Here is a 23206-nt window from a genome sequence, read left to right as displayed (position 1 = left end):
CTCGGAGAGCCGGAGACCTCCCACCAATCCCTTCACCTACTCTTGAAGGCTATGCCCGCGTTGTTGACCAGCACGTTGAGCCCCCCGTACTCCTTGCGCAGGAAGTCACGCAGGGCGCGGATGCTCTGCAGGTCGTCGATGTCCAGCTGGTGGAAACGGGGGCTCAGGCCCTCCGCCTGCAGCTGCTGCACGGCTGCCCGACCCCGCGCCTTGTCCCGCGCCGTGAGCACCACGTCCCCCGGGAACTCCCGGCACAGGTCGCGCGCGATGGCAAAGCCGATCCCCTTGTTGGCCCCGGTGACCAGCGCCACGCGGGTGTAGGACGACATGGCCGGTGTGGAGGGAGCGCGGGGCCCTTGGGTGGAGAGCGATCCGGGCCGTGGGCCACCGGCGGCGCGCGCTGCGGAGGCCGGTCCACAGTCTGAGAAGCCAGGAAGAACTGGGTTCTAGGCTCCAGCGCTGTGACTTGTAGATAAAGAGGCTCCGGTCCTCGATCCCTCCCCTCCTAGGAGGGGCGGTCTGTTCCTGAATGTTTTGTAACGCCCCATTCCCGGGTCTGCCCCTCCCCGCGAAGCGCCCACTGTTGATCCCGCCTCTGAGCCACAACTGAGCCAAGCAGTGGTCTACGGGGGTGGAGAGGGGCTTCCCCTAAAGCATAAACCAGACAGTGGTGAGTCGAAAGGGTCTGAAGATTTACTGCAGTTTGAATGAAGAAACTAGTGCAGGAGAAACCCCAAAGAAGAAAAACAAGTGTTGACAATTTTCTTGGGCATGCGCCTGTCATCCTCTGCGAAATGAGGATGCTTGCTTTTTTCTTGAATACAGTGAAATGATTTCGACACGGTACCTGCTTCTCAGGACCTCGATCCCGTTCCTTGCTTCAGAGAAACTCAAAAGAGGGAATGAGAGAAAAAAAGGTCCCAAGAACATATTTCCAGGTGTGGGCCGGGTACCCAGCTCTGTGGGATCCCAATGCGCCCCAACGTGGGCAAGAGTGTTTATGAAACTCCCATTGTGTGTCAAGCGTCTTGCCGGAATGTTTTTATTCATCTTGCATAACTCCTGTGGGTGCGAAGTGTCTCCCCTGGAGAAGGAAATGGCAACCCACTCCAATATTCTTGCTAGGAAATCCCGCGGACAAAGGAGCCCGGCGGGCTACAGTCCCGTGGACTCTCAAAGAGTCAGACAAGGCTTAGCAACTAAACAAGTAGAATATACATTTGTGTGTATATATATGTTAATGGGAGAAGGCAATGGCACCCCACTCCAGTACTGTTGCCCGGAAAATCCCATGGATGGAGGAGCCTGGTGGGCTGCAGTCCATGGGGTCGCTAAGAGTCAGACGCGACTGAGCGACTTCACTTTCACTTTCCACCTTCATGCATTGGAGAAGGAAATGGCAACCCACTCCAGTGTTCTTGCCTGGAGAATCCCAGGGACAGGGACGGAGAGGCCTGGTAGGCTGCAGTCCATGGGGTCGCACAGAGTCGGACACGACTGAAGTGACTTAGCAGCAGCAGCATATATATAATTTCTCCCAGTGAAATCTCTGTGCCCACAAAATTTAACTGAAAATGAATCCCTAAAGATGTGTCACAGTGTGGACAAGCAATTAGAACTCCTCAGCCCACTCTTTTTAGTGTGATCCGAGTGCGTTTGATTGGTGACTTTCAGGTTTATGGAGAGCAGTGATTTCATGACTGAGCTTTTCCCAAGCACAGCTTGGCTGAGCTACCCAAGCCTGTCGCCTTGACAGCACTTTCTTCGTCAAATCAACAAGTGAGGTCAGGAAGGTGGGCACCTGCTGTGGCTCAGCAATTATTTTCTTTTTTCCCCTAAAGATTATTTGGATCTCTCTTTTCAAAAGGTAGGGCTACTCAGGTTTTCTACTTCTTCTTGAGAGCTTAATTCATGTTTTCCAAAACATTTGTATATTTTATCTAGGTTATTGATTCTGTCATGAAGTCATTCATAATATGCCTTTATTAATCTTGTAATATCCATAGCAATGCCACTTCTCTCACTCCTGATATTGGCAATTTCTGTCTTTCGTTTTTTTTTTTTTTTTCCTGATCTATCTGGTTAGAAGTATTCATTTACTTAAGGAAGAAGCTTTTGATTTCATTGATATTTTTCTCTATTTTTTCTGGTTATATTTCTTTTCTAATGTCTATTTCTTCTCTTCTCATTTGGAGTTTTATTGGCTCATTTTCCTAGTTGGTTTGTGTTGTGCTTCTTTCTGTTTATTTTGTTTTTTGAGTTTTAACTATGGAAGCTGAGATCATGGATTTGAAATCTTTCTTCTTTTATAATATAGACATTAAGGGTTATTAATTTCCCTTTTAATACTGTTAGTGCCATCCCATAAACACAGATACATTGTGCTTTCAGTTTCAACCAGTTTAAAATAATTCTAGAATTCCCTGGCAGTCCAGTGGTTAGGACTCTGTGCTTTCACTACCAAGGGCCCAGGTTCAATCCCTGGTTGGGGAACCAAGATTCCATAAACTATGCAGTGCAGCCAAAAAAATAAAAATAAAATAGGTAACTTCTAATTTACTTTTTGATATATTCTTTGATCAAGGGTATTTAGAAGCATTTTTTTTAGCTTCCAACTACTTGGGGATTTTCCAGATAACTTGCTGTTACTGATTTCTTAATTCTGTTGTAGATGGAGAACATGTTTTGTATGACTTGAATTCTTTTAAAGGAGTTTTTTTTAAGCTAGGAGAGAGAGAGAAAAGCATTTTTATGCAATAGGAATTATCTCAAAAAGAGGTAAAAATAGGTGACGGAGACAAAGCGAATAATTCAAGAACAAACTGTGTGGGAAGGTGAGTGCAGATGGGTCCTAGGGCTCAGACGGGGGCTTGGCCTTGGAATCAGGACACCTCCTGTGACAGGGAAGGCCGTGTGTGTGGGTCTAGTTGTAGGATGTTGGGTGGCTCTCCTGGGGGCACTATTTTCCCTTTGAAGGATGAACGATTTGAGGTCGTTAACAAGAAAAATTCTTTCAGGAGACTTGAGGAAACTGTAGCCATCTTGCAGAACAGGAAAGTAAATTTATTAGGGAATTAGGCAGCGTTGGTGAGCAGAGTTGGGGGCCCATTTGAGACCTGCGGTCATAAATGTCAAGACAGCCCAACCAGCCCCTTCCAATTTCCTCCCAGCATCATCCACCCACTAGTGCTGCTGCAAAGTTGGAGAGTGGTGTTTTGTCAGGCTCACATAACACAGGGAGAGATGTTTGCAAGGCAAGGAGCATAGTGTAGGGCTATGGCCTCCGAGGACAGAGGAGAGGAAATCAGAGGTTTGGAGACTCATAGTAAGTGAAAAACAGTAGGGCTGACGAAACAGAGGCCTCTGAGGACAGGACCTCCCTGGAGGCAAGCTTGTAGACTGGAGCCAAGTTGGGTCCTGGGGGTCAGCGTGGGATGCTTTGAGATCAAGATCTCAGGGGTTGTACAGATGAACCAGGTGAAGAGGGCAGGGGGACTTGTGTTGGTGTTTAGAAGTCAAGGAACTGAGAAGCCAGATACTGGATGGAACCGTCACATGTCTACTGAGCTCCTCAGAGAGAAGTGTGGAGGGAAGAAAATACTCAATAATGTGCTGGCCTCAAGGTCTGTGCCTTTGGCTGTTTCTGTCCTAAGACTTTTTTTTTTTTTAAAGAAACAAGAGTTCCCACATCTTCATTTCGCACTAGGCCTCAAATTATGTAGCAGGTCAAGGAAAGGGGGTCTGGGGTGGTTTGGGGAGAGTTTGTTGCTCATAGTAGGGGGCTTCCCAGGTGGCACAGTGGTAAGGAAGCTGCCTGCCAGTGCAGGAGATGTAAGATGAGGGGGTTCGATCCCTGGGTCAGGAAGATCCCATGGAATAAGAAATGGCATGCCACTCCTGTATTCAGCCTGGAAAATTCCATGGAGAGAGGAGCCTGGTGGGCTACAGTCCATGGAGTCACAAAGAGTCAGACACTTCTGAGCACGCATACACACATACACACACGTTACTTACAGCAGTCATTTCCAATTTTTCATGTTAGAATTCCCTGGGGATATTATTTAAAAAAAAAAAATCTCATGTCTGGCTCTTTTCCCATTGTGATTTAATTGTGCTTGGGTGTAACCCAAGCACTGGGAGTTTCAAAAGCTGATTCCAATGTGTAGCAAACTTTAGGAATCACTGGGTTACATAATAAGGAGTTTTAGTTGGTTAAAAGTGACACAATCTTCGAAAAAGAGCTGAAAATTTTGAGAAAAAAGAGGAGACAGGGTTTGGAAATGGCACAGGTGATTGTCCCCTCCCCCTTCCTAGACATCAGGTCCTAATCACAGAACCTGTGGATGTCCCTTTGTATGGAAAAAGGGACTTTGCAAATGTGATTACATTGAGGATCTTGAGATGAGATGATATCCCTGAAACTTCTTGGTGGGCCCAATATAATCCCAAATCTCTTTATGAGAGGTAAGCAGGAAGGTCAGAGGCACAATGAGATGTGAGATAAAAGCCAAGAGAGGCATGGAGGAAGACTGAGACTGATTCGATGATGCTTGCACTGCGGACACGACTGTAGTGACTTAGCAGCAGCAGCAGCATTGCTGACTTTGAAGATGGTGAAGACCCAGGGACGCAGGTCCAGAACTTGGAAAAAGCAAGGAGATGGGTTCTCCTCTAGAGCCTTCAGATAGAACACAGCTCTGTTGACATGTTGATTTTTAGGGCTACCAACCTCCAAAATTGTAAGTTGATTAGTTTGTGTTGCTTTAAAACATTAAATGTGTGGTCATTTGTTATAGCGGCAATCAGAAAATATACACTTAAAATGGATGATTCTTCCCTTATCTTCTGGATGGAGTGAAAACACCCTTCACTTACACCTAGTGAAGGATTTGACTTGTGAACAAATCTTAAGAAAAAGCCTGGTTTGAAAAAAAAAAAAAAACTTGGATACCTTCCTAAGGGTGGAGGAGAAATGAATTAAAGGGAAAAAGCTGCAGGACACCCTCTGACTCATGACCTGGTTGGCGGATCTGAGCAAAAGTGATGCGTAGGCTATTGTGCCAGATCCAAATTCCCACCATCTAAACCACCCTGCACACCTGGTCAGAAGTTATAGGTTCTGGGTTTTTTTTTTATGTATAATTGTGATTCCATTTAAACTGATTTTGCTCTTGCTTGGTGGGTTCTTCTGTATTTCCTAAATCATTAGGGTTCAAGCCAAAGTGGCATGATACGCCAGCAGCGTGATGTGCTCAGGGTTCTTGTCCTTTGCAAGGTGTGTCGTCACCTGGGCACTGACTGTCTGCAGCATTCATTCATCCGCATCCGCCAGTGAATATGCGAGCACCTGTTAGGTCCCAGACATGTGAACTGGAGTCAACAGGCAGGGGGAGCCTGCATGGAGCTGCTCCTGGTTCAGCTCCTTAGTGGCTCCTTGGGGTAGGCTCTCTATGTCTTCATGCCTCAGTTTGCTCGTTTGTAAAATGGGAATAATTATCGTGCTTTCCTCTTGTAACTGTGGTGAGGATGACATGAGTTAATACTACAAAAGTGCTTAGAGCAGTCGTGGCAAGTGGGGACACTGAATGTCTGCTGTTATTATATTCTCTACCAGGGGAGACAGATGGTCATCTTACACCATTATTGAGGTCCTCCTGTATGACAAGATTGGAGCCAGATAGTCATGTCTAAACCAACGTTTCTTTACGGGAGGCAGATGATCTCATAGGCAGAGATGGAGACAGGAAACCCAGTCTCTCATCCTTCCTTAGAGGAAGTGCTATTGACCCTGTAATGCTCAGAGTATCTGGCTTGCTGAAAGCCAACCCTGGGCAGGAACGGGGCCCATTTTCTTTTTAGAAGCAAGAATGAGTTGCTACTTCAAGCAACCTGTACTGCAGGTTCTGCAATACAGCGTGGCGGACCATAGGCAGCCCTTAGATGTGGCCATAGTTGCACGCCATTAAGCCCCCAAACCTGTTACCAGGTTAGGTGACCCTGAGACCCTTAATAGTCGCTCCCCATTGGTTGGCTGCCACAGTGGGCCCCTCCCCCAAGTGAGCAACCGTCAGTGGGCAACAGTTAGTGGGCCTACTCAGCCGTTGGTGCCCCCACACTGGACCCCCTCCCCCAACAAGCAACGGCCAATGGGTGACCGTTAGTGGGCCTGCTCAGCCTTTGGTTGGCTGCCACGGTGGGCCCCTCCCCCAAGTGAGCAACCGTCGATGGGTGACCGTTAGTGGGCCTGCTCAGCCTTTGGTTGGCTGCCACAGTGGGCCACTCGCTCCAAGCAAGCAACCGTCAAGAAAGCACCTGTTGCGTGCCTTCAGCCAAAAGTCTGTGGTTTTCCCAGCGGCGGTCCTCAGGTGGAGAGTGAGGTAAGAGGGGAATCCCGGTCTTCTCTCCAGGACCCACCAGCTCACCTGGCCAGTGGGTGAGCTGGGGGGCCCAGGGAACAGGCTAGGGGCTGTTTCCTGCAGGGTTCCAGGGCCCTCGCCAAGGCCACTCTCTGGCCGGGCCCAGACCTTGAGTGGTTCATAAACCTCTTCCTCATTGCCCCCTTGTGATGTAATGGCAGCAGCAGGGCTCATAGGATGCAGTTTGCGGGGCTTGGCCTGAGGAGCCTGAGGGCCAGTTGGGTCCTGGGCTCTTGGCTCCCTCAGAGATGATGGCTGAGCAGGGTTGGGAACCTGGCCCTGACGGAGCTGCCCACGGAGCTCTGCCTCCTTTTAGCCAGGACCGGGACTTCAGAGGGTGACGGTTGTGTGGTGGGACCTGGTCCTTTCTTGTCAGGACAGAGGCAGGTCTGGGCTTTCTCCCCGGGGCTCTCCAGGCCCCCCACGGGGCCAGTGGGGACAGCCTTAGGGCTGTGTCCTACAGAGCTCACTGGCTGGGCACAGACCTTGAAGAAGCAGAGAACCTCTCCCCCATCTCCACATCTGTGACCTCATGGGGGGCTGTCTCCGCGGGTCACAGTCATGGAGACCTCACAACTGGAGTAAATGCCATGGCCAAGAAGGTGACAGCTTCAAACAGTTTCAGTCTCTCCATTCAGTTTCAAAACCTGTGACAGTTTAGCTCAGTGTCTACCCCAGGAGGCCAGAGGTCAGGGTTAAGTTGCAAGGACTTTGCACATCATTACTTCAGGTCCACCTCTGTGGTTGGGGCTGTTCTCTAGGAAGGGCAGTTGTGAGCAGGAAACCAACCTGACTGGTATTTGCTGCAACATGTGTTTGTTCCTATTGATCTTGTACAATTGATTCTCTCCAGTTTCAGTGAACAGCTGAGGGCACCTGTCCCTTCCGTGATGACAGCTGTACAGGGCCTGGGGACCCATTCTGAGGGCACTGCCATCTGAGATCTGCCTCCTAGCTGGGCCTGGGCACTGGTAGGAAGACCCAGACTGGGTGCTGGGCCAGGGACCCCCTCCTTTTAGCCAGGCCTATACCCAGGAGGGCAAAGGTTGAGCCTTGAGGCCTTGCCCCTTCTTGTCAGGACAGAGAATGACATTTGTTTTGGTGGAGGTTTACAGCTACATTGTGACCTGACCCTTACCTGACCTCAAGGACAAAGATCCAAGAAGTTTGCAATCAGGCCCCTCCCTCAACTTTCCTATAAAAGGCCTTTGCTGAAACCTTTCAGAAGTTCAGAGATATTAGGATGTGAGGCACCCATCTCCTTGCATGGCCCTGCAGTTATCCTTTCTTGGCTCCAGACTCTGATGTTTTGGTGCTGTTTTGTGTCACTGTGTGTTGGGCACGCACACTTGGGCTGGATAACGCAGGCAATGCTCCTGGACTTCACTGCAACCTCACCCTCCTCTCCCCTGTGCTAGGTGTCTGAGTGCTGAGCCATCCCAGGTCCCTGCAGGGCTTGACCAGCAGGGAGAAGGCAAGCAAGCAGGTATGGGACGCCTATTCTTTATGGCGGTGAGGAACACAGAGCATAAAATATACCATCTTCACTATTTAAAAGTCCAGTACAGCAGTGTTAACTATATGCCGATTACTGTGGAACAGATTACTGTGGAGCAGATTCTAACACTTTTTCAAGGTGCGTAACTGGAAGAAATCTATACCCCTTAGCCAACAACTTCCTATTTCCCTTCTTTCCAGACTCTGGTAACAACATTCTACTTGGTTTTTATGAATCTGACCACTTTAGATACTTCACAAAGTGGAATCTAAGTATTTCTTTGTATGACTGGCTTATTTCATTTAACTTAATGCCCTCAAGGATCACCCAGGTTTTAGTGTATGATAGGATTTCCTTTTTAAGGCTGAGTAATATTCCACAGTATGTAGAGACCACACTTTCTTTATCTGTTTAACTGTCAATGGATACTTAGGTTGATTCCAGCTCTTGGTTTTTGTGAATAACCCTGCAATGAACATGGATGTGCTCATTATATTTCATTCTTGAAGTAGAATACTTGCTAGGATCTAGAATCATCTGGTCCAAACCAGTTTTTTGCACATGAGGAAATTAAGGCCTCTGAATGTTCTCACTGCTTGTATCTCCCTGAACTGGAAGCAAGTCTTCAGATGACCAGTTTAATGATTTCCCCACTACATTACTGTCTTGACTGGTACCAATGTCAGAGCCACCGGCAGGTCCATTCCTCTCATATTCCTATTAAACCATTTTGGAGGGTCATGATTTTTTCCCAGCTGTATTGAGATATAATGGAGATATAGTGTAAGTTTAAGGTTTCCTGCAAGATTTGATATATGTATATTGAAAATGATCACCACACTAAATATGGTTACCAGCTTATCACTTTATATAGCTACAAAATTTTTCTATTGATGAGAACTTTTAAGATGTACTCTCCTAGCAACTTTCAGATGAATAGCACAATGTTGACTGTGGTCATCAATGCTATACATTCCATGACTTACTTATCTTTTAACTGGAGCTTTGTACCTTTTTGACCCTCCTCACCTTTCCCCCCAACCATCGGGCAACCTCCAGTCTCTATTCTGAGTCTGTATTTTTAGATCCCACATGTGAGATCCTATAGTATTTTTCTTTCTCCTTGTGATTTATTTCACTTAGCCTAACTCCCTCAAGTTCATCCATGTTGTCACAAATCACAGGATTTCCTTCTTTTTTTGTGGCTGAATGGTCTTCCACAATATATGCACCACATCTTTATCCGTTCATCTATTAGTGGACACTTAGGTTGTTTCCATGCCTTTGCTATTATACACAGTGCTGCTATGAACATGGGAGTGCACATATCTATTTGAGATTGTGTTTTCATTTCCTTTGGATGAATACCAAGAAGTAGAATTGCTGAATCATATGGTAGAGCTATTTTTAATTTAAAGGAAACTTTATACTTTTTTCCATAGTTGTACCAATAGGGTATGAGTTCCCTCTTCTCCACAGCCTCTCTGGCTTTTGTTATCTCTTGTCTTTTTGATAACAGTCATCCTAACAGGTGAGAGGCAATATTTCACGATTTTGAGTTGTAGTTTCCTGGTAATTCATGTTGTTGAGCACCTCCCATGAACCTGTTGGTTATTTGTATGTCTTAACAACAACAACAACAAAAAAAGGGTCCATTCAGGTCTTTTAACCATTTAAACCTTGAATTGTTTTTTGCTATTGAGTTGTATGAATTCTTTATATATTTTTGGATATTAATCCCTTATAAGCTACATGATTTCCAAATTTTTTTTTTTCTATTTAGTAGGTTTTCCTTTTACTTTGTTGATGGTTTATTTTGCTGTGCAAAAGCTTTTCAGTTTGAAACAAGTCCACTTGTTTTTTTCTTTTTTTGGTTGTTGTTGCTTTGTGATTTTGGTTTCAAATCCAACAAAATCATTGTCAAGACCCATTTTAAGGAGGTTTTTCCTGTGTTTTGTCCTAGCAGTTTTATGGTTACTAGTCTAACATTTAAGTCTTTAATTCATTTGAGTTAATGTTTGAGTGGTAGAAGATAAGAGTGTAGTTTCATTTCTTTAAACATGTGATAATCAATTTTCCCAGCACCATATATTGAAGAGACTGTTTTCTCTGGTGCAGATTCCTGTCAAGTATTAGTCAAATGCATGTGCATGGTGAGAGGGCTGTTCTTGAGTCACCACCGTGGTGCCTGTCCCTTTGGTGCCCTGGCATTCGTTTCTGGCCTCTGTGTTCACAGTGAACCAGGGAGAAGGGTGATGTTTATTGTAAACATCGTTAATTTGGAGCAACACCATCTCCCCGGGGAGGTGTGTGAGCCAGTCCTGTGTGGTGTTGGAAAGGCTGAGCTCTAGGCCTTTCTCCAAAAGAAATCAGTGTGCCAATGCCTGGCTGGAGAAGCATTTAGGGGAGGCTGGGGATCTTTAGTACCATCAGGCTGGTGAAGTACCAGAGCTGAGAAATGTGGGTCTCAGGCCCTTAGTCCTGTTCTTGGGGTGCATGTCACTGCTGGTTCTAGATCAGTATTGCCGAGGAAATACTGGAAAATATTGGAAATACTGGAAAACCAGCCAATTTTGTGCATTTCTAGTGAGTATGTAATTTAGTGTTACTTTCTTGGAGAGGAATTAGACCCTGTCTATGGAAATTTAAAATACGCATCTCTTCCTGAAAGGGAAATTGTTGGTGAAATTTGTCCTACAGAGAACCTCCTGGGGACATGAAATGACTGCCAAACAAGGATGTTCTTGAAAAGCAGCTCCCAGTCAAGTTCTTGGAAAGGTCACAGGCTATCCAGAAAGTTGGTTAAAGTTTAAATTATTTAAGGGATACATTTTAACTTGCTTACCATTATTGAAAAGTGTAACTTGAACACTATGTGTGTTTCTCTATAAACCTGATGAAGTATAGTGGCTACTGGGTCCACGTTTGGTGGTAGACAGTGCCCTCTGGTGGTCTGGTGGCTACACTTCATGGCAAGTGTATCTGTTCCCTGTGGTCTCATAATGAAGCACCACCAACTGCCAGGCTTTAAACAACAGGAATTGATTTTATCACATTTATGGAGGCCAGAAGACCTGTCTCAAGGTGTTGTCAGGGCCCTAGTCCCTCCCAAAGCTGTAGTAAAGAATCCTTTCTGTTCTCTTCCAGCTTCTGGTAGTTGGCAGCGCTCCTTAGAATTCCTTGGCTTGTGGCCTGATCTCTCTCATTCCTGTCCCCATCCTCACATGGCCTTCTTTCCCACGTATCTCTGTGTGTCCTGTCCTCTTCTTCTGAGGACTCCACTCATTGGATTTAGGACATGCCCTAACCCAGTCTGACCTCACTGGAACTAATTTCATCTGTAAAGACACTGGTTCCAAATAGAGTCGCATTCTGAAGTGGAGGGCAGACATGAGTTTTGTGCAGCCACCAGCCAACCTACTACAGTATCTTTAACCTTTCTGTGGATTCATTTCAATTAGTCTAATCAATGACTTAGTTCTGATCAACCCTTATCACAAATAAGGATTCTTGCCTACAATTTTAACATTTAGTTTTGCTGTAATTTGCTTTTATAGTCATACTTTTTTCTATCATAGAAAGTGTATGTAATATCTTTTCTGTTATTTATTATCTGATACTAAATGTCTCAAACTAGAGCTTTATTGGTTTGTTAAAACTTTTTTTCCTTCCCTCCCTTCTTGGCTTTTAAAAAAATGATAGCTAATCTTTAATGGAGTTCCTGCTCTCAGCATTTAACAATGCAGCTGATTGTTTTATAACAGGAGGTTTGCTGTATTGTAGAGCTATGCTTGGGGACCCCTTTTGAAAGATGACTTGAAAGCATCTTGGGAGCCACACTGATGTGCGTTCACAGCTGTCTCACTGCTTTCTGCTCCTCTCTGTTTTAGTTGATGATGGGTATTCCCAGTTACCAGAGGTCTACAGAAGAGAAGATTCTTTAGCAATCATTTTCCAGAGACTTTATATTCCTTGAGAAAGAATCTTTGTGCTGCTGTCAAAAGATATATTTATCTTCTGCTATTTAGCATCTCATCTTTGAATCTTCCCTTTAAAAAACCCCCAGCTTTATTAAGTGGTAATTCACATACTGAACAATGCACCCATATAAAGCATACAGTTCAATGGTTTTAATGTGTTCAAGGAATTGTGCAACCATCACCACAGGTTTGTAACAGCTTCATGAACCCCCCAATATCCCATACCCATTAGGAATTACATCCTTTCCCCCAAGCCCTAGGCAACCACTGACCTATTTTCTGTCTGTAGTTGTGCTTATGTGGAACATTTCATATGAATGGAATAATAAGATATGTGCTCTTTTGTGAGTAACTTCTTCCACTTAACATTATGTTTCAAGGTTTATTTGTATTGTAGTATCTTATCGGGTTTTGAACTTTACATTTAGCAAGTGTGATTTTTGATGGGATTTTATAATGAATTTTTTGTTCATAGAAATGTTTATTCCTAAAGGCATTGAGCATAATAAAATTGATGCAATAGGCATTATAGACTATGACTTTAGAAGTCAGTTTTTAAAAATTATAAACAATTATAAAAATTGTCAAACTTTCAGAATTTTAACCAAGTAAAACATTTCAACATTCTATTTTTTCATATGTTTAATTTAAAAATTTGTTTTACAGCGCTAAGAAATGATTGATGTGAACTATGTTTTGAAATATCCAATTTGTGAAGCTGTGAAAATCTTCAATACCTCAAGTAATTTATTTTTGTTGTTATTTAGTCACTAAGTCGTGTCCAACTCTTTTGCAACCCCATGGACTGTAGCCCGCCAGTGTCCTCTGTTCATAAGATTTCCCAGGCAAGAATGCTGAAGTGGGTTGCCATTTTATTTTCCAGGGGATCTTCCCGACTCGGGGATCGAACCCAGGTCTCTTGCTTGGCAGGTGGATTCTTTAATACTAAGCCACCTGTGAAGCTTATCTAAACAGATGTCTTCAGATACAGATCCCCGTAGCCAATTTCGTTTTTAAAATTAAAGCTGTGTATTAGTAACTTTTTGCTCTGTAACAAATTACTCAAACCTAGTGATTAAATCAAGAAACATTTGTTTTCCCATAGTTTCCATAGTTGAGGAATTTGGTAATGGCTTAGCTGGGTAGTTCTGGCTCAAGGCTCATGAGGTTGCAGTCAAGATGCCAGCTGGGGTGCATCTTCTAAAGGCCCGACCTCAGCTGGAGGATCCCTTCCAAGGTTGTTGGCTCATATGGTTCTTAGTTGGAGGCTTCACTTCTTAGCCAAGTAGACCTTTCTGTAGGCTCCTTGGGCATCCTCAAGATGTAACTGCTGGCTTCCTCCAGAGTGACTGATCCAGGGGACAGTGAGAAAGACAGAAGCTTAAGTATCTTTTGTTGTTGTTGTTCAGCTGCTCAGTTGTGTCCAACTCTTTGCAACCCCATGGACTACAGCTCACCAGGCTTCCTTGGTCCTTCACCATCTCCCGGAGTTTGCACACACTCGTCCATTTTGTTGGTCATGCCATCCAACCATCTCATCCTCTGCTGTCCCCAACTCCTGCCTTCATTCTTTCCCAGCATCAGGGTCTTATCCAGTGAGTCAGTTCTTCACATTAGGTGGCCAGAGTTTTGGAGCTTCAGCTTCAGCCTTAGTCCTTCCAATGAATATTCAAGTTTAATTTCCTTTAGGATTGACTGGTTTGATCTTCTTGCTGTCCAAGGGACTCTCAAGAGTCTTCTCCAGCACCACTGTTCAAAAGCATCAGTTCTTTGGTGCCCAACCTTCTTTATGGTCCAAATCTCACATCCATACATGACTACTGAAAAAACCATAGCTTTGACTATACAAACCTTTGTTGGCAAAGTTATGTCTCTGCTTTTTAATATGCTGCCTAGATTTGTCATAGCTTTTCTTCCAAGGAGCAATCATCTTTTAATTTTGTGGCTGTAGTCACTGTCCGTAGGGATTTTGGAGCCCAAGAAAATAAAATCTGTCACTGTTTCCATTGTTTTTCCCCCATTTATTTGCTATGAAATAAGGTCTTTTATGACCTAGTTTCATAAATTACATACATTTACTTTCCATGGCTATTGGTCACACAGATTAGATCTGGTCCTGTGTGGGAGGAGACTACAAAGAGTATGAATAGGGGTCAGGGATCATGGAACAGGCTTGGCTCAGTACTACTGGGGGAAAGTTGTCTGACTCCCCAGACTGACAGTCCCAAAATAATTTGAGTCAATCATTAGTTAAAGATTAGGTGAACTCTGCTCCCCCTGCACCTTTTTAAATTTTTGAACACTAAACCTGAAGAATTTTTTTTTTTCTCCTGCGTGGCATGTGGAACTTCCTCAACAAGGGATTGAACCCATGCCCTCCACATGGGAAGCTTGGAGTCCTCACTGCTGGACCACCAGGGAAGCACTGAAAATACATTCTCTATCTATTTGTTGATGACAGACGGGAGTCATAGTGGAGAAATCACAGTTCACGCAACCAAAATGGGGTTGGGCAACCACTGAGCATCTGGGCTCAAACATATCACTGCAACACTGAGAAATGAAACTTTCTGAACAGCATCAAATCACAGATACATCTGCTAGCTGCAGTTTTGTCTCAAGGTTTCCCCTTGCATTTTTGTAACCATTTCAGACCCAAACCAATCCTTGATTAACAAGCACCTTTATTTTTTTTTTCCCCAGCTCCAATCATAATTCTTAATGAATGACTTATGTAACTGCAGCCTTACAATTTTTGCCTTTATAAGCACACAAGTCAAGTACTTCTTGAGTCTATATCTCCTGGCTGCAGTCCTAACAAATCCCAAATTAATGCCTCTTCCTTTCAATCAGATCTTTGTTTTGGAGATTTTGGTTTACTTTGCATGTATACATATATTTTAAAAGTTTGTGCATTTAAGGCAAAAAACTCAACTTTTGAAAACGAGTTTAGCAACTGTATACTAGCAATCACTAGTCAGTCTTATAATTTGAATCCTGAAGAATTATACAGTTACAGGGTAATATCTACACATGCTTTAAGAATGACTGCATCATTATTTTGAAATAAAATTATACTGACTAGTATGGAAGAAGCTGTATAGAAGTTCTATACTGTCAGCAAAAACAAGACTAGGAGCTGACTGTGGCTCAGATCATGAACTCCTTATTGCCAAATTTAGACTTAAATTGAAGAAAGTAGGGAAAACCACTAAGACCATTCAGGTATGACCTAAATCAAATCCCTTAATGATTATACAGTAGAAGTGACAAATAGATTCAAGGGATTAGATCTGATAGACAGAGTGCCTGAAGAACTATGGATGGAGGTTTGTGACATTGTACAGGAGGCAGTGATCAAAACCATCCCCAAGAAAAAGAAATGCAAAAAGGCAAAATGGTTGTCTGAGGAGGCCTTACAAATAGCTGAGAAAAGAAGAGAATCGAAAGGCAAAGGCGAAAAGGAACGATATACCCATCTGAATGCAGAGTTCCAAAGAATAGCAAGAAGAAATAAGAAAGCCTTCCTCCGTGATCAACACAAAGAAATAGAGGAAAACAATAGAATGGGAAAGACTAGAGATCTCGAGAAGAAAATTAGAGATACCAAGGGAACATTTCATGCAAAGATGGGCTCAATAAAGGACAGAAATGGTATGGACCTAACAGAAGCAGAAGATATTAAGAAGAGGTGGCAAGAATACACAGAAGAACTGTACAAAAAAGATCTTTATGACCCAGATAGTTGTGATGGTGTGATCACTCACCTAGAGCCAGACATCCTGGAATGTGAAGTCAAGTGGGCCTCAGGGAAACAATGGAAACAGTGACAGACTTTAGTTTTTGCGGCTCCAAAATCACTGCAGATGGTGACTGCAGCCATTAAATGAAAAGACGCTTGTTCCTTGGAAGAAAAGCTATGACCAACTTAGACAACATATTGAAAAGCAGAGACATTACTTTGCTGACGAATGTCCATCAAGTCAAAACTGTGGTTTTTCCAGTAGTCATGTATGGATGTGAGAGTTGGACTCTAAAGAAATCTGAGTTCTGAAGAATTGATGCTTTTGAACTGTGGTGTTGGAGGAGACTCTTGACAGTCCCTTGGACTGCAAGGAAATCCAACCAGTCCATCCAAAAGGAGATCAGTCCTGGGTTTTCATTGGAAGGAAGGACTGATGTTGAAGCTAAAGCTCCAATACTTTGGTCACCTAATGGGAAGAACAGACTCATTGAAAACAACCCTGATTCTGGGAAAGATTGAAGGCAGGAGGAGAAGGGGACGGCAGAGGGGATAAGATGGTTGGATGGTATCACCGGCTCTATGGACATGAGTTTGAGCAAGCTCCAGGAGTTAGTGATGGACAGAGAGGCCTGGTGTACTGCAGTCCATGGGGTCACAAAGAGTCAGACACGACCAAGCAACTGAACTGAACTGAAAAAGAAATATGTGGAATTCTCCAGGCAAGAATACTGAAATGGTTTGTCATTTTTTTCTCCAGGGGATCTTCCTGACCCAGGGATAGAACCTGGATCTCCTGTGTTACAGGCAGATTCCTTACCATCTGAGTCACCAGGGAATGTCTCAAAAAGAATACAGCAGCTCTAAAGGTAGTAAAAGAGAAGAGACTTCAATATATATTAAACGAGAAAAGTAATTCTGGCAATGAAAAGCTGGAAGAAGGACTCAGTTCTTGTCTCCTCTGAAGAAGGAATTCAGCAAAGAGACCAAGATTGTGAAAAAGATAAAAGTGTTTGTTACAAGAAAAATACATGTAGAAAAAACAAAATCCATGTGAAAGAGCACACAGACAAACTTAGAATGAGTTGTGTCGCATAGGGGTGGCTTAGGTTGCTTACTTTAGGGCAGATCAGATCAGATCAGATCAGTGGCTCAGTCGTGTCCGACTCTTTGCGACCCCATGAATCCCAGCACGCCAGGCCTCCCTGTCCATCACCAACTCCCGGAGTTCACCCAGACTCACGTCCATTGAGTCAGTGATGCCATCCAGCCATCTCATCCTCTGTCATCCCCTTCTCCTCTTGCCCCCAATCCCTCCCAGCATCAGAGTCTTTTCCAATGAGTCAACTCTTCGCATGAGGTGGCCAAAAAGTACTGGAGTTTCAGCTTTAGCATTGTTCCTTCCAAAGAAATCTCAGGGCTGATCTCCTTCAGAATGGACTGGTTGGATCTCCTTGCAGTCCAAGGGACTCTCAAGAGTCTTCTCCAACACCACAGTTCAAAAGCATCAATTCTTGGGCGCTCAGCCTTCTTCACAGTCCAACTCTCACATCCATACATGACCACAGGAAAAACCATAGCCTTGACTAGACGGACCTTTGTTGGCAAAATAATGTCTCTGCTTTTGAATATGCTATCTAGGTTGGTCATAACTTTCCTTCCAAGGAGTAAGCGTCTTTTAATTTCATGGCTGCAGTCACCATCTGCAGTGATTTTGGAGCCCAGAAAAATAAAGTCTGACACTGTTTCCACTGTTTCCCCATCTATTTCCCATGAAGTGATGGGACCGGATGCCATGATCTTAGTTTTCTGAATGTTGAGCTTTAAGCCAACTTTTTCACTCTCCACTTTCACTTTCATCAAGAGGCTTTTGAGTTCCTCTTCACTTTCTGCCATAAGGGTGGTGTCATCTGCATATCTGAGGTTATTGATATTTCACCCGGCAATCTTGATTCCAGCTTGTGTTTCTTCCAGTCCAGCGTTTCTCATGATGTATTCTGCATATAAGTTAAATAAGCAGGGTTACAATATATAGCCTTGACGTATTCCTTTTCCTATTTGGAACCAGTCTGTTGTTCCATGTCCAGTTCTAACTGTTGCTTCCTGACCTGCATACAAATTTCTCAAGAGGCAGATCAGGTGGTCTGGTATTCCCATCTCTTTCAGAATTTTCCACAGTTTATTGTGATCCACACAGTCAAAGGCTTTGGCATAGTCAATAAAGCAGAAATAGATGTTTTTCTGGAACTCTCTTGCTTTTTTGATGATCCAGCGGATGTTGGCAATTTGGTCTCCAGTTCCTCTGCCTTTTCTAAAACCAGCTTGAACATCTGGAAGTTCATGGTTCACATATTGCTGAAGCCTGGCTTGGAGAATTTTGAGCATTACTTTACTAGCGTGTGAGATGAGTGCAATTGTGCAGTAGTTTGAGCATTCTTTGGCATTGCCTTTCTTTGGGATTGGAATGAAAACTGACCTTTTCCAGTCCTGTGGCCACTGCTGAGTTTTCCAGATTTGCTGGCATATTGAGTGCAGCACTTTCACAGCATCATCTTTCAGGATTTGAAATAGCTCAACTGGAATTCCATCACCTCCACTAGCTTTGTTCGTAGTGATGCTTTCTAAGGCCCACTTGACTTCACATTCCAGGATGTCTGGCTCTAGGTCAGTGATGACACCATGATGATTATCTGGGTCGTGAAGACCATTTTTGTACAGTTCTTCTGTGTATTCTTGCCACCTCTTCTTAATATCTTCTGCTTCTGTTAGGTCCATACCATTTCTGTCCTTTATCGAGCCCATCTTTGCATGAAATGTTCCTTTGGTATCTCTGATTTTCTTCTCGAGATCTCTAGTCTTTCCCATTCTGTTGTTTTCCTCTATTTCTTTGCATTGATCGCTGAAGAAGGCTTTCTTGTCTCTTCTTGCTATTCTTTGGAACTCTGCATTCAGATGTTTATATCTTTCCTTTTCTCCTTTGCTTTTCGCTTCTCTTCTTTTCACAGCTCTTTGTAAGGCCTCCCCAGACAGCCATTTTGCTTTTTTGCATTTCTTTTCCATGGGGATGGTCTTGACCCCTGTCTCCTGTACAATGTCACGAACCTCATTCCATAGTTCATCAGGCACTCTATCTATCAGATCTAGGCCTTTAAATCTATTTCTCACTTCCACTGTATAATCATAAGGGATTTGATTTAGGTCATACCTGAATGGTCTAGTGGTTTTCCCTACTTTCTTCAATTTAAGTCTGATTTTGGCAATAAGGAGTTCATGGTCTGAGCCACAGTCAGCTCCTGGTCTTGTTTTTGTTGACTGTATAGAGCTTCTCCATCTTTGGCTGCAAAGAATATAATCAATCTGATTTCGGTGTTGACCATCTGGTGATGTCCATGTATAGAGTCTTCTCTTGTGTTGGAAGAGGGTGTTTGTTATGACCAGTGCATTTTCTTGGCAAAACTCTATTAGTCTTTGCTGTGCTTCATTCCATATTCCAAGGCCAAATTTGCCTGTTACTCCAGGTGTTTCTTGACTTCCTACTTTTGCATTCCAGTCCCCTATAATGAAAAGGACATCTTTTTTGGGTGTTAGTTCTAAAAGGTCTTGTAGGTCTTCATAGAACCATTTAACTTCAGCTTCTTCAGCGTTACTGGTTGGGGCATAGGCTTGGATTATTGTGATATTGAATGGTTTGCCTTGGAAATGAACAGAGATCATTCTGTCATTTTTGAGATTGCATCCAAGTACTGCATTTCAGACTCTTCTGTTGACCATGATGGCTACTCCATTTCTTCTGAGGGATTCCTGCCCGCAGTAGTAGATGTAATGGTCATCTGAGTTAAATTCACCAATTCCAGTCCATTTGAGTTCGCTGATTCCTAGAATGTCGACATTCACTCTTGCCATCTCTTGTTTGACCACTTCCAATTTGCCTTGATTCATGGACCTGACATTCTAGGTTCCAGAGAAGGCAATGGCACCCTACTCCAGTACTCTTGCCTGGAAAGTCCCATGGATGGAGGAGCCTGGTGGGCTGCAGTCCATGGGGTCGCGAAGAGTCGGACATGACTGAGCGACTTTACTTTCACTTTTCACTTTCATGCATTGGAGAAGGAAATGGCAACCCACTCCAGTGTTCTTGCCTGGAGAATCCCAGGGACGGGGGAGCCTGGTAGGCTACCGTCTATGGGGTCACACAGAGTCGAACACGACTGAAGTGACTTAGCGTAGCATATACAATATTGCTCTTTACAGCATCGGACCTTGCTTCTATCACCAATCACATCCACAGCTGGGTATTCTTTTTGCTTTGGCTCCATCCCTTCATTCTTTCTGGAGTTATTTCTCCACTGATCTCCAGTAGCATATTGGGCACCTACTGACCTGGGAAGTTTCTCTTTCAGTATCCTATCATTTTGCCTTTTCATACTGTTCATGGGGTTCTGAAGGCAAGAATACTAAAGTGGTTTGCCATTCCCTTCTCCAGTGGACCACATTCTGTCAGATCTCTCCACCATGACCTGCCCGTCTTGGGTTGCCCCACAGGCGTGGCTTAGTTTCATTGAGTTAGACAAGGCTGTGGTCCTAGTGTGATTAGATTGACTAGTTTTCTGTGAGTATGGTTTCAGTGTGTTTGCCCTCTGATGCCCTCTTGCAACACCTACCGTCTTACTTGGGTTTCTCTTACCTTGGGCATGGGGTATCTCTTCATGGCTGCTCCAGCAAAGCGCAGCCACTGCTCCTTACCTTGGATGAGGGGTATCTCCTCACCGCCGCCTTTCCTGACCTTCAACGTGGGATAGCTCCTCTAGGCCCTCCTGCGCCCACGCAGTTTTCCAGATTTTTTTCCGGTCAATCATTCCCTATTTGGTCCTGATGTGGGTGCACATCTCTCAGCCAAGATGGATTCCAGCTGGTGTCTTTTCCTCCTTTTGTCCTTCCCCTAGACTGAGGGCCTTCTCTGCGCATGTGTCTGACCAGAAAACCCACAGGAAAGCACCCAGTCAGGGCTCAGTGCTCCTGCTGGCATGCATCTCACAGCATCAGCAGGAGACCAACTGCAGCTGCTCAGTCCAGGGCCTGTACATCTCTTACCTCAAAAGCATAGTATCATATAGAGTGTATGTTAGTTTCTGTTGCTGCTGCAGAAGTTTATTGCAAACTTAGTGGCTTAATACAAAACAAATTTATTATCTTACAGTTCTGATGCAAGTCTGAGTTCAGTCACTCAGTTGTGTCCAACTCTTTGTTACCACATGAACCACAGCACGCCAGGTCTCCCTGTCTATCACCAACTCCCGGAGTTTACCCAAACTCATGTCCATTGAGTCACTGATGCCATCTGATTATTTCATCCTCTTTCATCCCCTTCTCCTCCTGCCCTCAATCTTTCCCAGTATCAGGGTCTTTTCAAATGAGTCAGCTCTTCGCAGCAGGTGGCCAAAGTATTGGAGTTTCAGCTTCAGCATCAGTCCTTCCAATGAACACCCAGGACTGGTCTCCTTTAGGATGGACTGGTTGGATCTCATTGCAGTCCAAGGGACTGTCAAGAGTCTTCTCCAAAACCACAGTTCAAAAGCATCAATTCTTCGGTGCTCAGCTTGCTTTATAGTCCAACTCTCACATCCATCCATACATGACTACTGGAAAAACCATAGCCTTGACCAGACAGACCTTTGTTGACAAAGTAATGTCTCTGCTTTTTAATATGCTGTCTAGGTTGGTCATAACTTTCCTTCCATGAGGTAAGTGTCTTAATTTCATGGCTGCAATCACCATCTGCAATGATTTTGGAGCCCAGAAAAATAAAGTCTGACACTGTTTCCACTGTTTCCCCATCTATTTGCCATGAAGAGATGGGACTTGATGCCATGATCTTAGTTTTCTGAATGTTGAGCTTTAAGTCAATTTTTTCACTCTCCTCTTTCACTTTCATCAAAAGGCTCTTTAGTTCTTCTTCACTTTCTGCCATAAGCGTGGTGTCATCTGGATATCTGAGGTTATTGATATTTCTCCCGGCAATCTTGATTCCAGCTTGTGTTTCTTCCAGTCCAGCATTTCTCATGATGTACTCTGCATATAAGTTAAATAAGCAGGGTGACAACATACAGCCTTGACATCCTCCTTTCCCAATTTGGAACCAGTCTGTTGTTCCATGTCCAGTTCTAACTGTTGCTTCCTGACCTGCATACAGGTTTCTCAAGAGGCAGGTCAGGTGATCTGGTATTCCCATCTCTTTCAGAATTTTCCACAGTTTATTGTGATCCACACAGTCAAAGGCTTTGGCATAGTCAATAAAGCAGAAATAGATCTTTTTCTGGAACTCTCTTGCTTTTTTGATGATCCAGCGGATGTTGGCAATTTGATCTCTGGTTCCTCTGCCTTTTCTAAAACCAGCTTGAACATCTGGAAATTCACTGTTCATGTATTGCTGAAGCCTGGCTTGGAGAATTTTGAGCATTTTGAACATTTTAACATCCAGGATGTCTGGCTCTAGGTGAGTGATCACACCATCGTGATTATCTGGGTTGTGAAGTTCTTTTTTGCACAGTTCTTCTGTGTATTCTTGCTACCTCTTCTTAATATCTTCTGCTTCTGTTAGGTCCATACCATTTCTGTCCTTTATTGTGCCCATCTTTGCATGAACGGCAACCCACTCCAGTATTCATGCCTGGAAAATCCCATGGACCCAGGAGCCTGGTGGGCTACAATCCATGGGGTTGCAAAGAGTCGGACATGACTGAGAGACTTCTCTGTGTGTGTGTGTTGCATGAAATGTTCCCTTGGTATCTCTAATTTTCTTGAAGAGATCTCTAGTCTTTCCCATTCTATGGTTTTCCTTGATTTTTTTGCATTGATTGCTGAGGAAGAGTTTCTTATCTCTCCTTGCTATTCTTTGGAACTCTGCATTCAGATGCTTACATCTTTCCTTTTCTCCTTTGCTTTTCACTTCTCTTTTCTCAGCTATTTGTAAGGCCTCCTCAGACAGCCATTTTGCCTTTTTGCATTTATTTTTCTTGGGGATGGTCTTGATCCAAGTCAAGATGCAAGTCTTGATTGGGCTAAAATCCAAGTGTCAGCCAGGCTACATTCCATTTTGGAGGGTTTAAGAAGAAATTTTTTATTTTTATTTTTTGCCTTTTTCCAGCTTCTAGGGGCGGACTGCATTCCTTGGCTTCCTGCATCTTCAATGCAAGCAACATTGCATCTCTGACTATCCTTCCATAGTCACGTTTTCTTCTGACTACAGCCTAAGAAGGTTCTCATCTTTAAGGATTAATATGATGACACTGGCCTACCCGAATAATTCAGGATAATCTCCCCATCTTAAAATGCTTATTAACATTAATGACATCTGCAGAATCGTTTGTTGTCATGTAATATAACCTGTTCTTAGGTTCTGGGCATTAGGGAGTGGGCCTCTTGGGGAGGAGGTGTTATACTACTGTATTACTCTACCATTTTGTGTAAAAAATGTTGAAACATACTGTGTCTGAAAGGGCACATAACAAACTGGTGTGTTTGGGGAGAACTGGATAGCCGGGGGATAGGAAGGCTGACATTTCACTGTATA

General features: G+C 43.9%; 2 protein-coding genes and 1 long non-coding RNA gene across 5 annotated transcripts in view; 1 reads left to right on the top strand and 2 right to left on the bottom strand.

Annotated features, from left to right (window-relative positions):
- The window catches only part of CBR3 (carbonyl reductase 3), a 9863-nt gene extending 9390 nt beyond the window's left edge, over positions 1-473 (bottom strand). Inside the window, exon 1 of the mRNA XM_055569910.1 lies at positions 41-473. Within this exon, the coding sequence (XP_055425885.1) occupies positions 41-329 (289 nt within the window). The 5' untranslated portion in view covers positions 330-473. The remainder of the gene's footprint in view (positions 1-40) is intronic.
- The window catches only part of DOP1B (DOP1 leucine zipper like protein B), a 171527-nt gene that overhangs the window by 148142 nt on the left and 179 nt on the right, over positions 1-23206 (bottom strand). The window lies entirely within an intron of this gene.
- LOC129644312 (uncharacterized) overlaps positions 1-23206 on the top strand; it is a 24319-nt gene extending 1113 nt beyond the window's left edge. Inside the window, exons 2-4 of the long non-coding RNA XR_008710799.1 lie at positions 12561-12636; positions 16397-16505; positions 22781-23206. This is a non-coding gene — a long non-coding RNA (uncharacterized LOC129644312). The remainder of the gene's footprint in view (positions 1-12560; positions 12637-16396; positions 16506-22780) is intronic.

Source organism: Bubalus kerabau, chromosome 2 (assembly GCF_029407905.1).
Source record: "Bubalus kerabau isolate K-KA32 ecotype Philippines breed swamp buffalo chromosome 2, PCC_UOA_SB_1v2, whole genome shotgun sequence".
NCBI classification, from domain to species: domain Eukaryota; kingdom Metazoa; phylum Chordata; class Mammalia; order Artiodactyla; family Bovidae; genus Bubalus; species Bubalus kerabau.
Note: the sequence above shows the minus strand (reverse complement) of the source record. Positions and strands in the feature narration are given on the sequence as shown.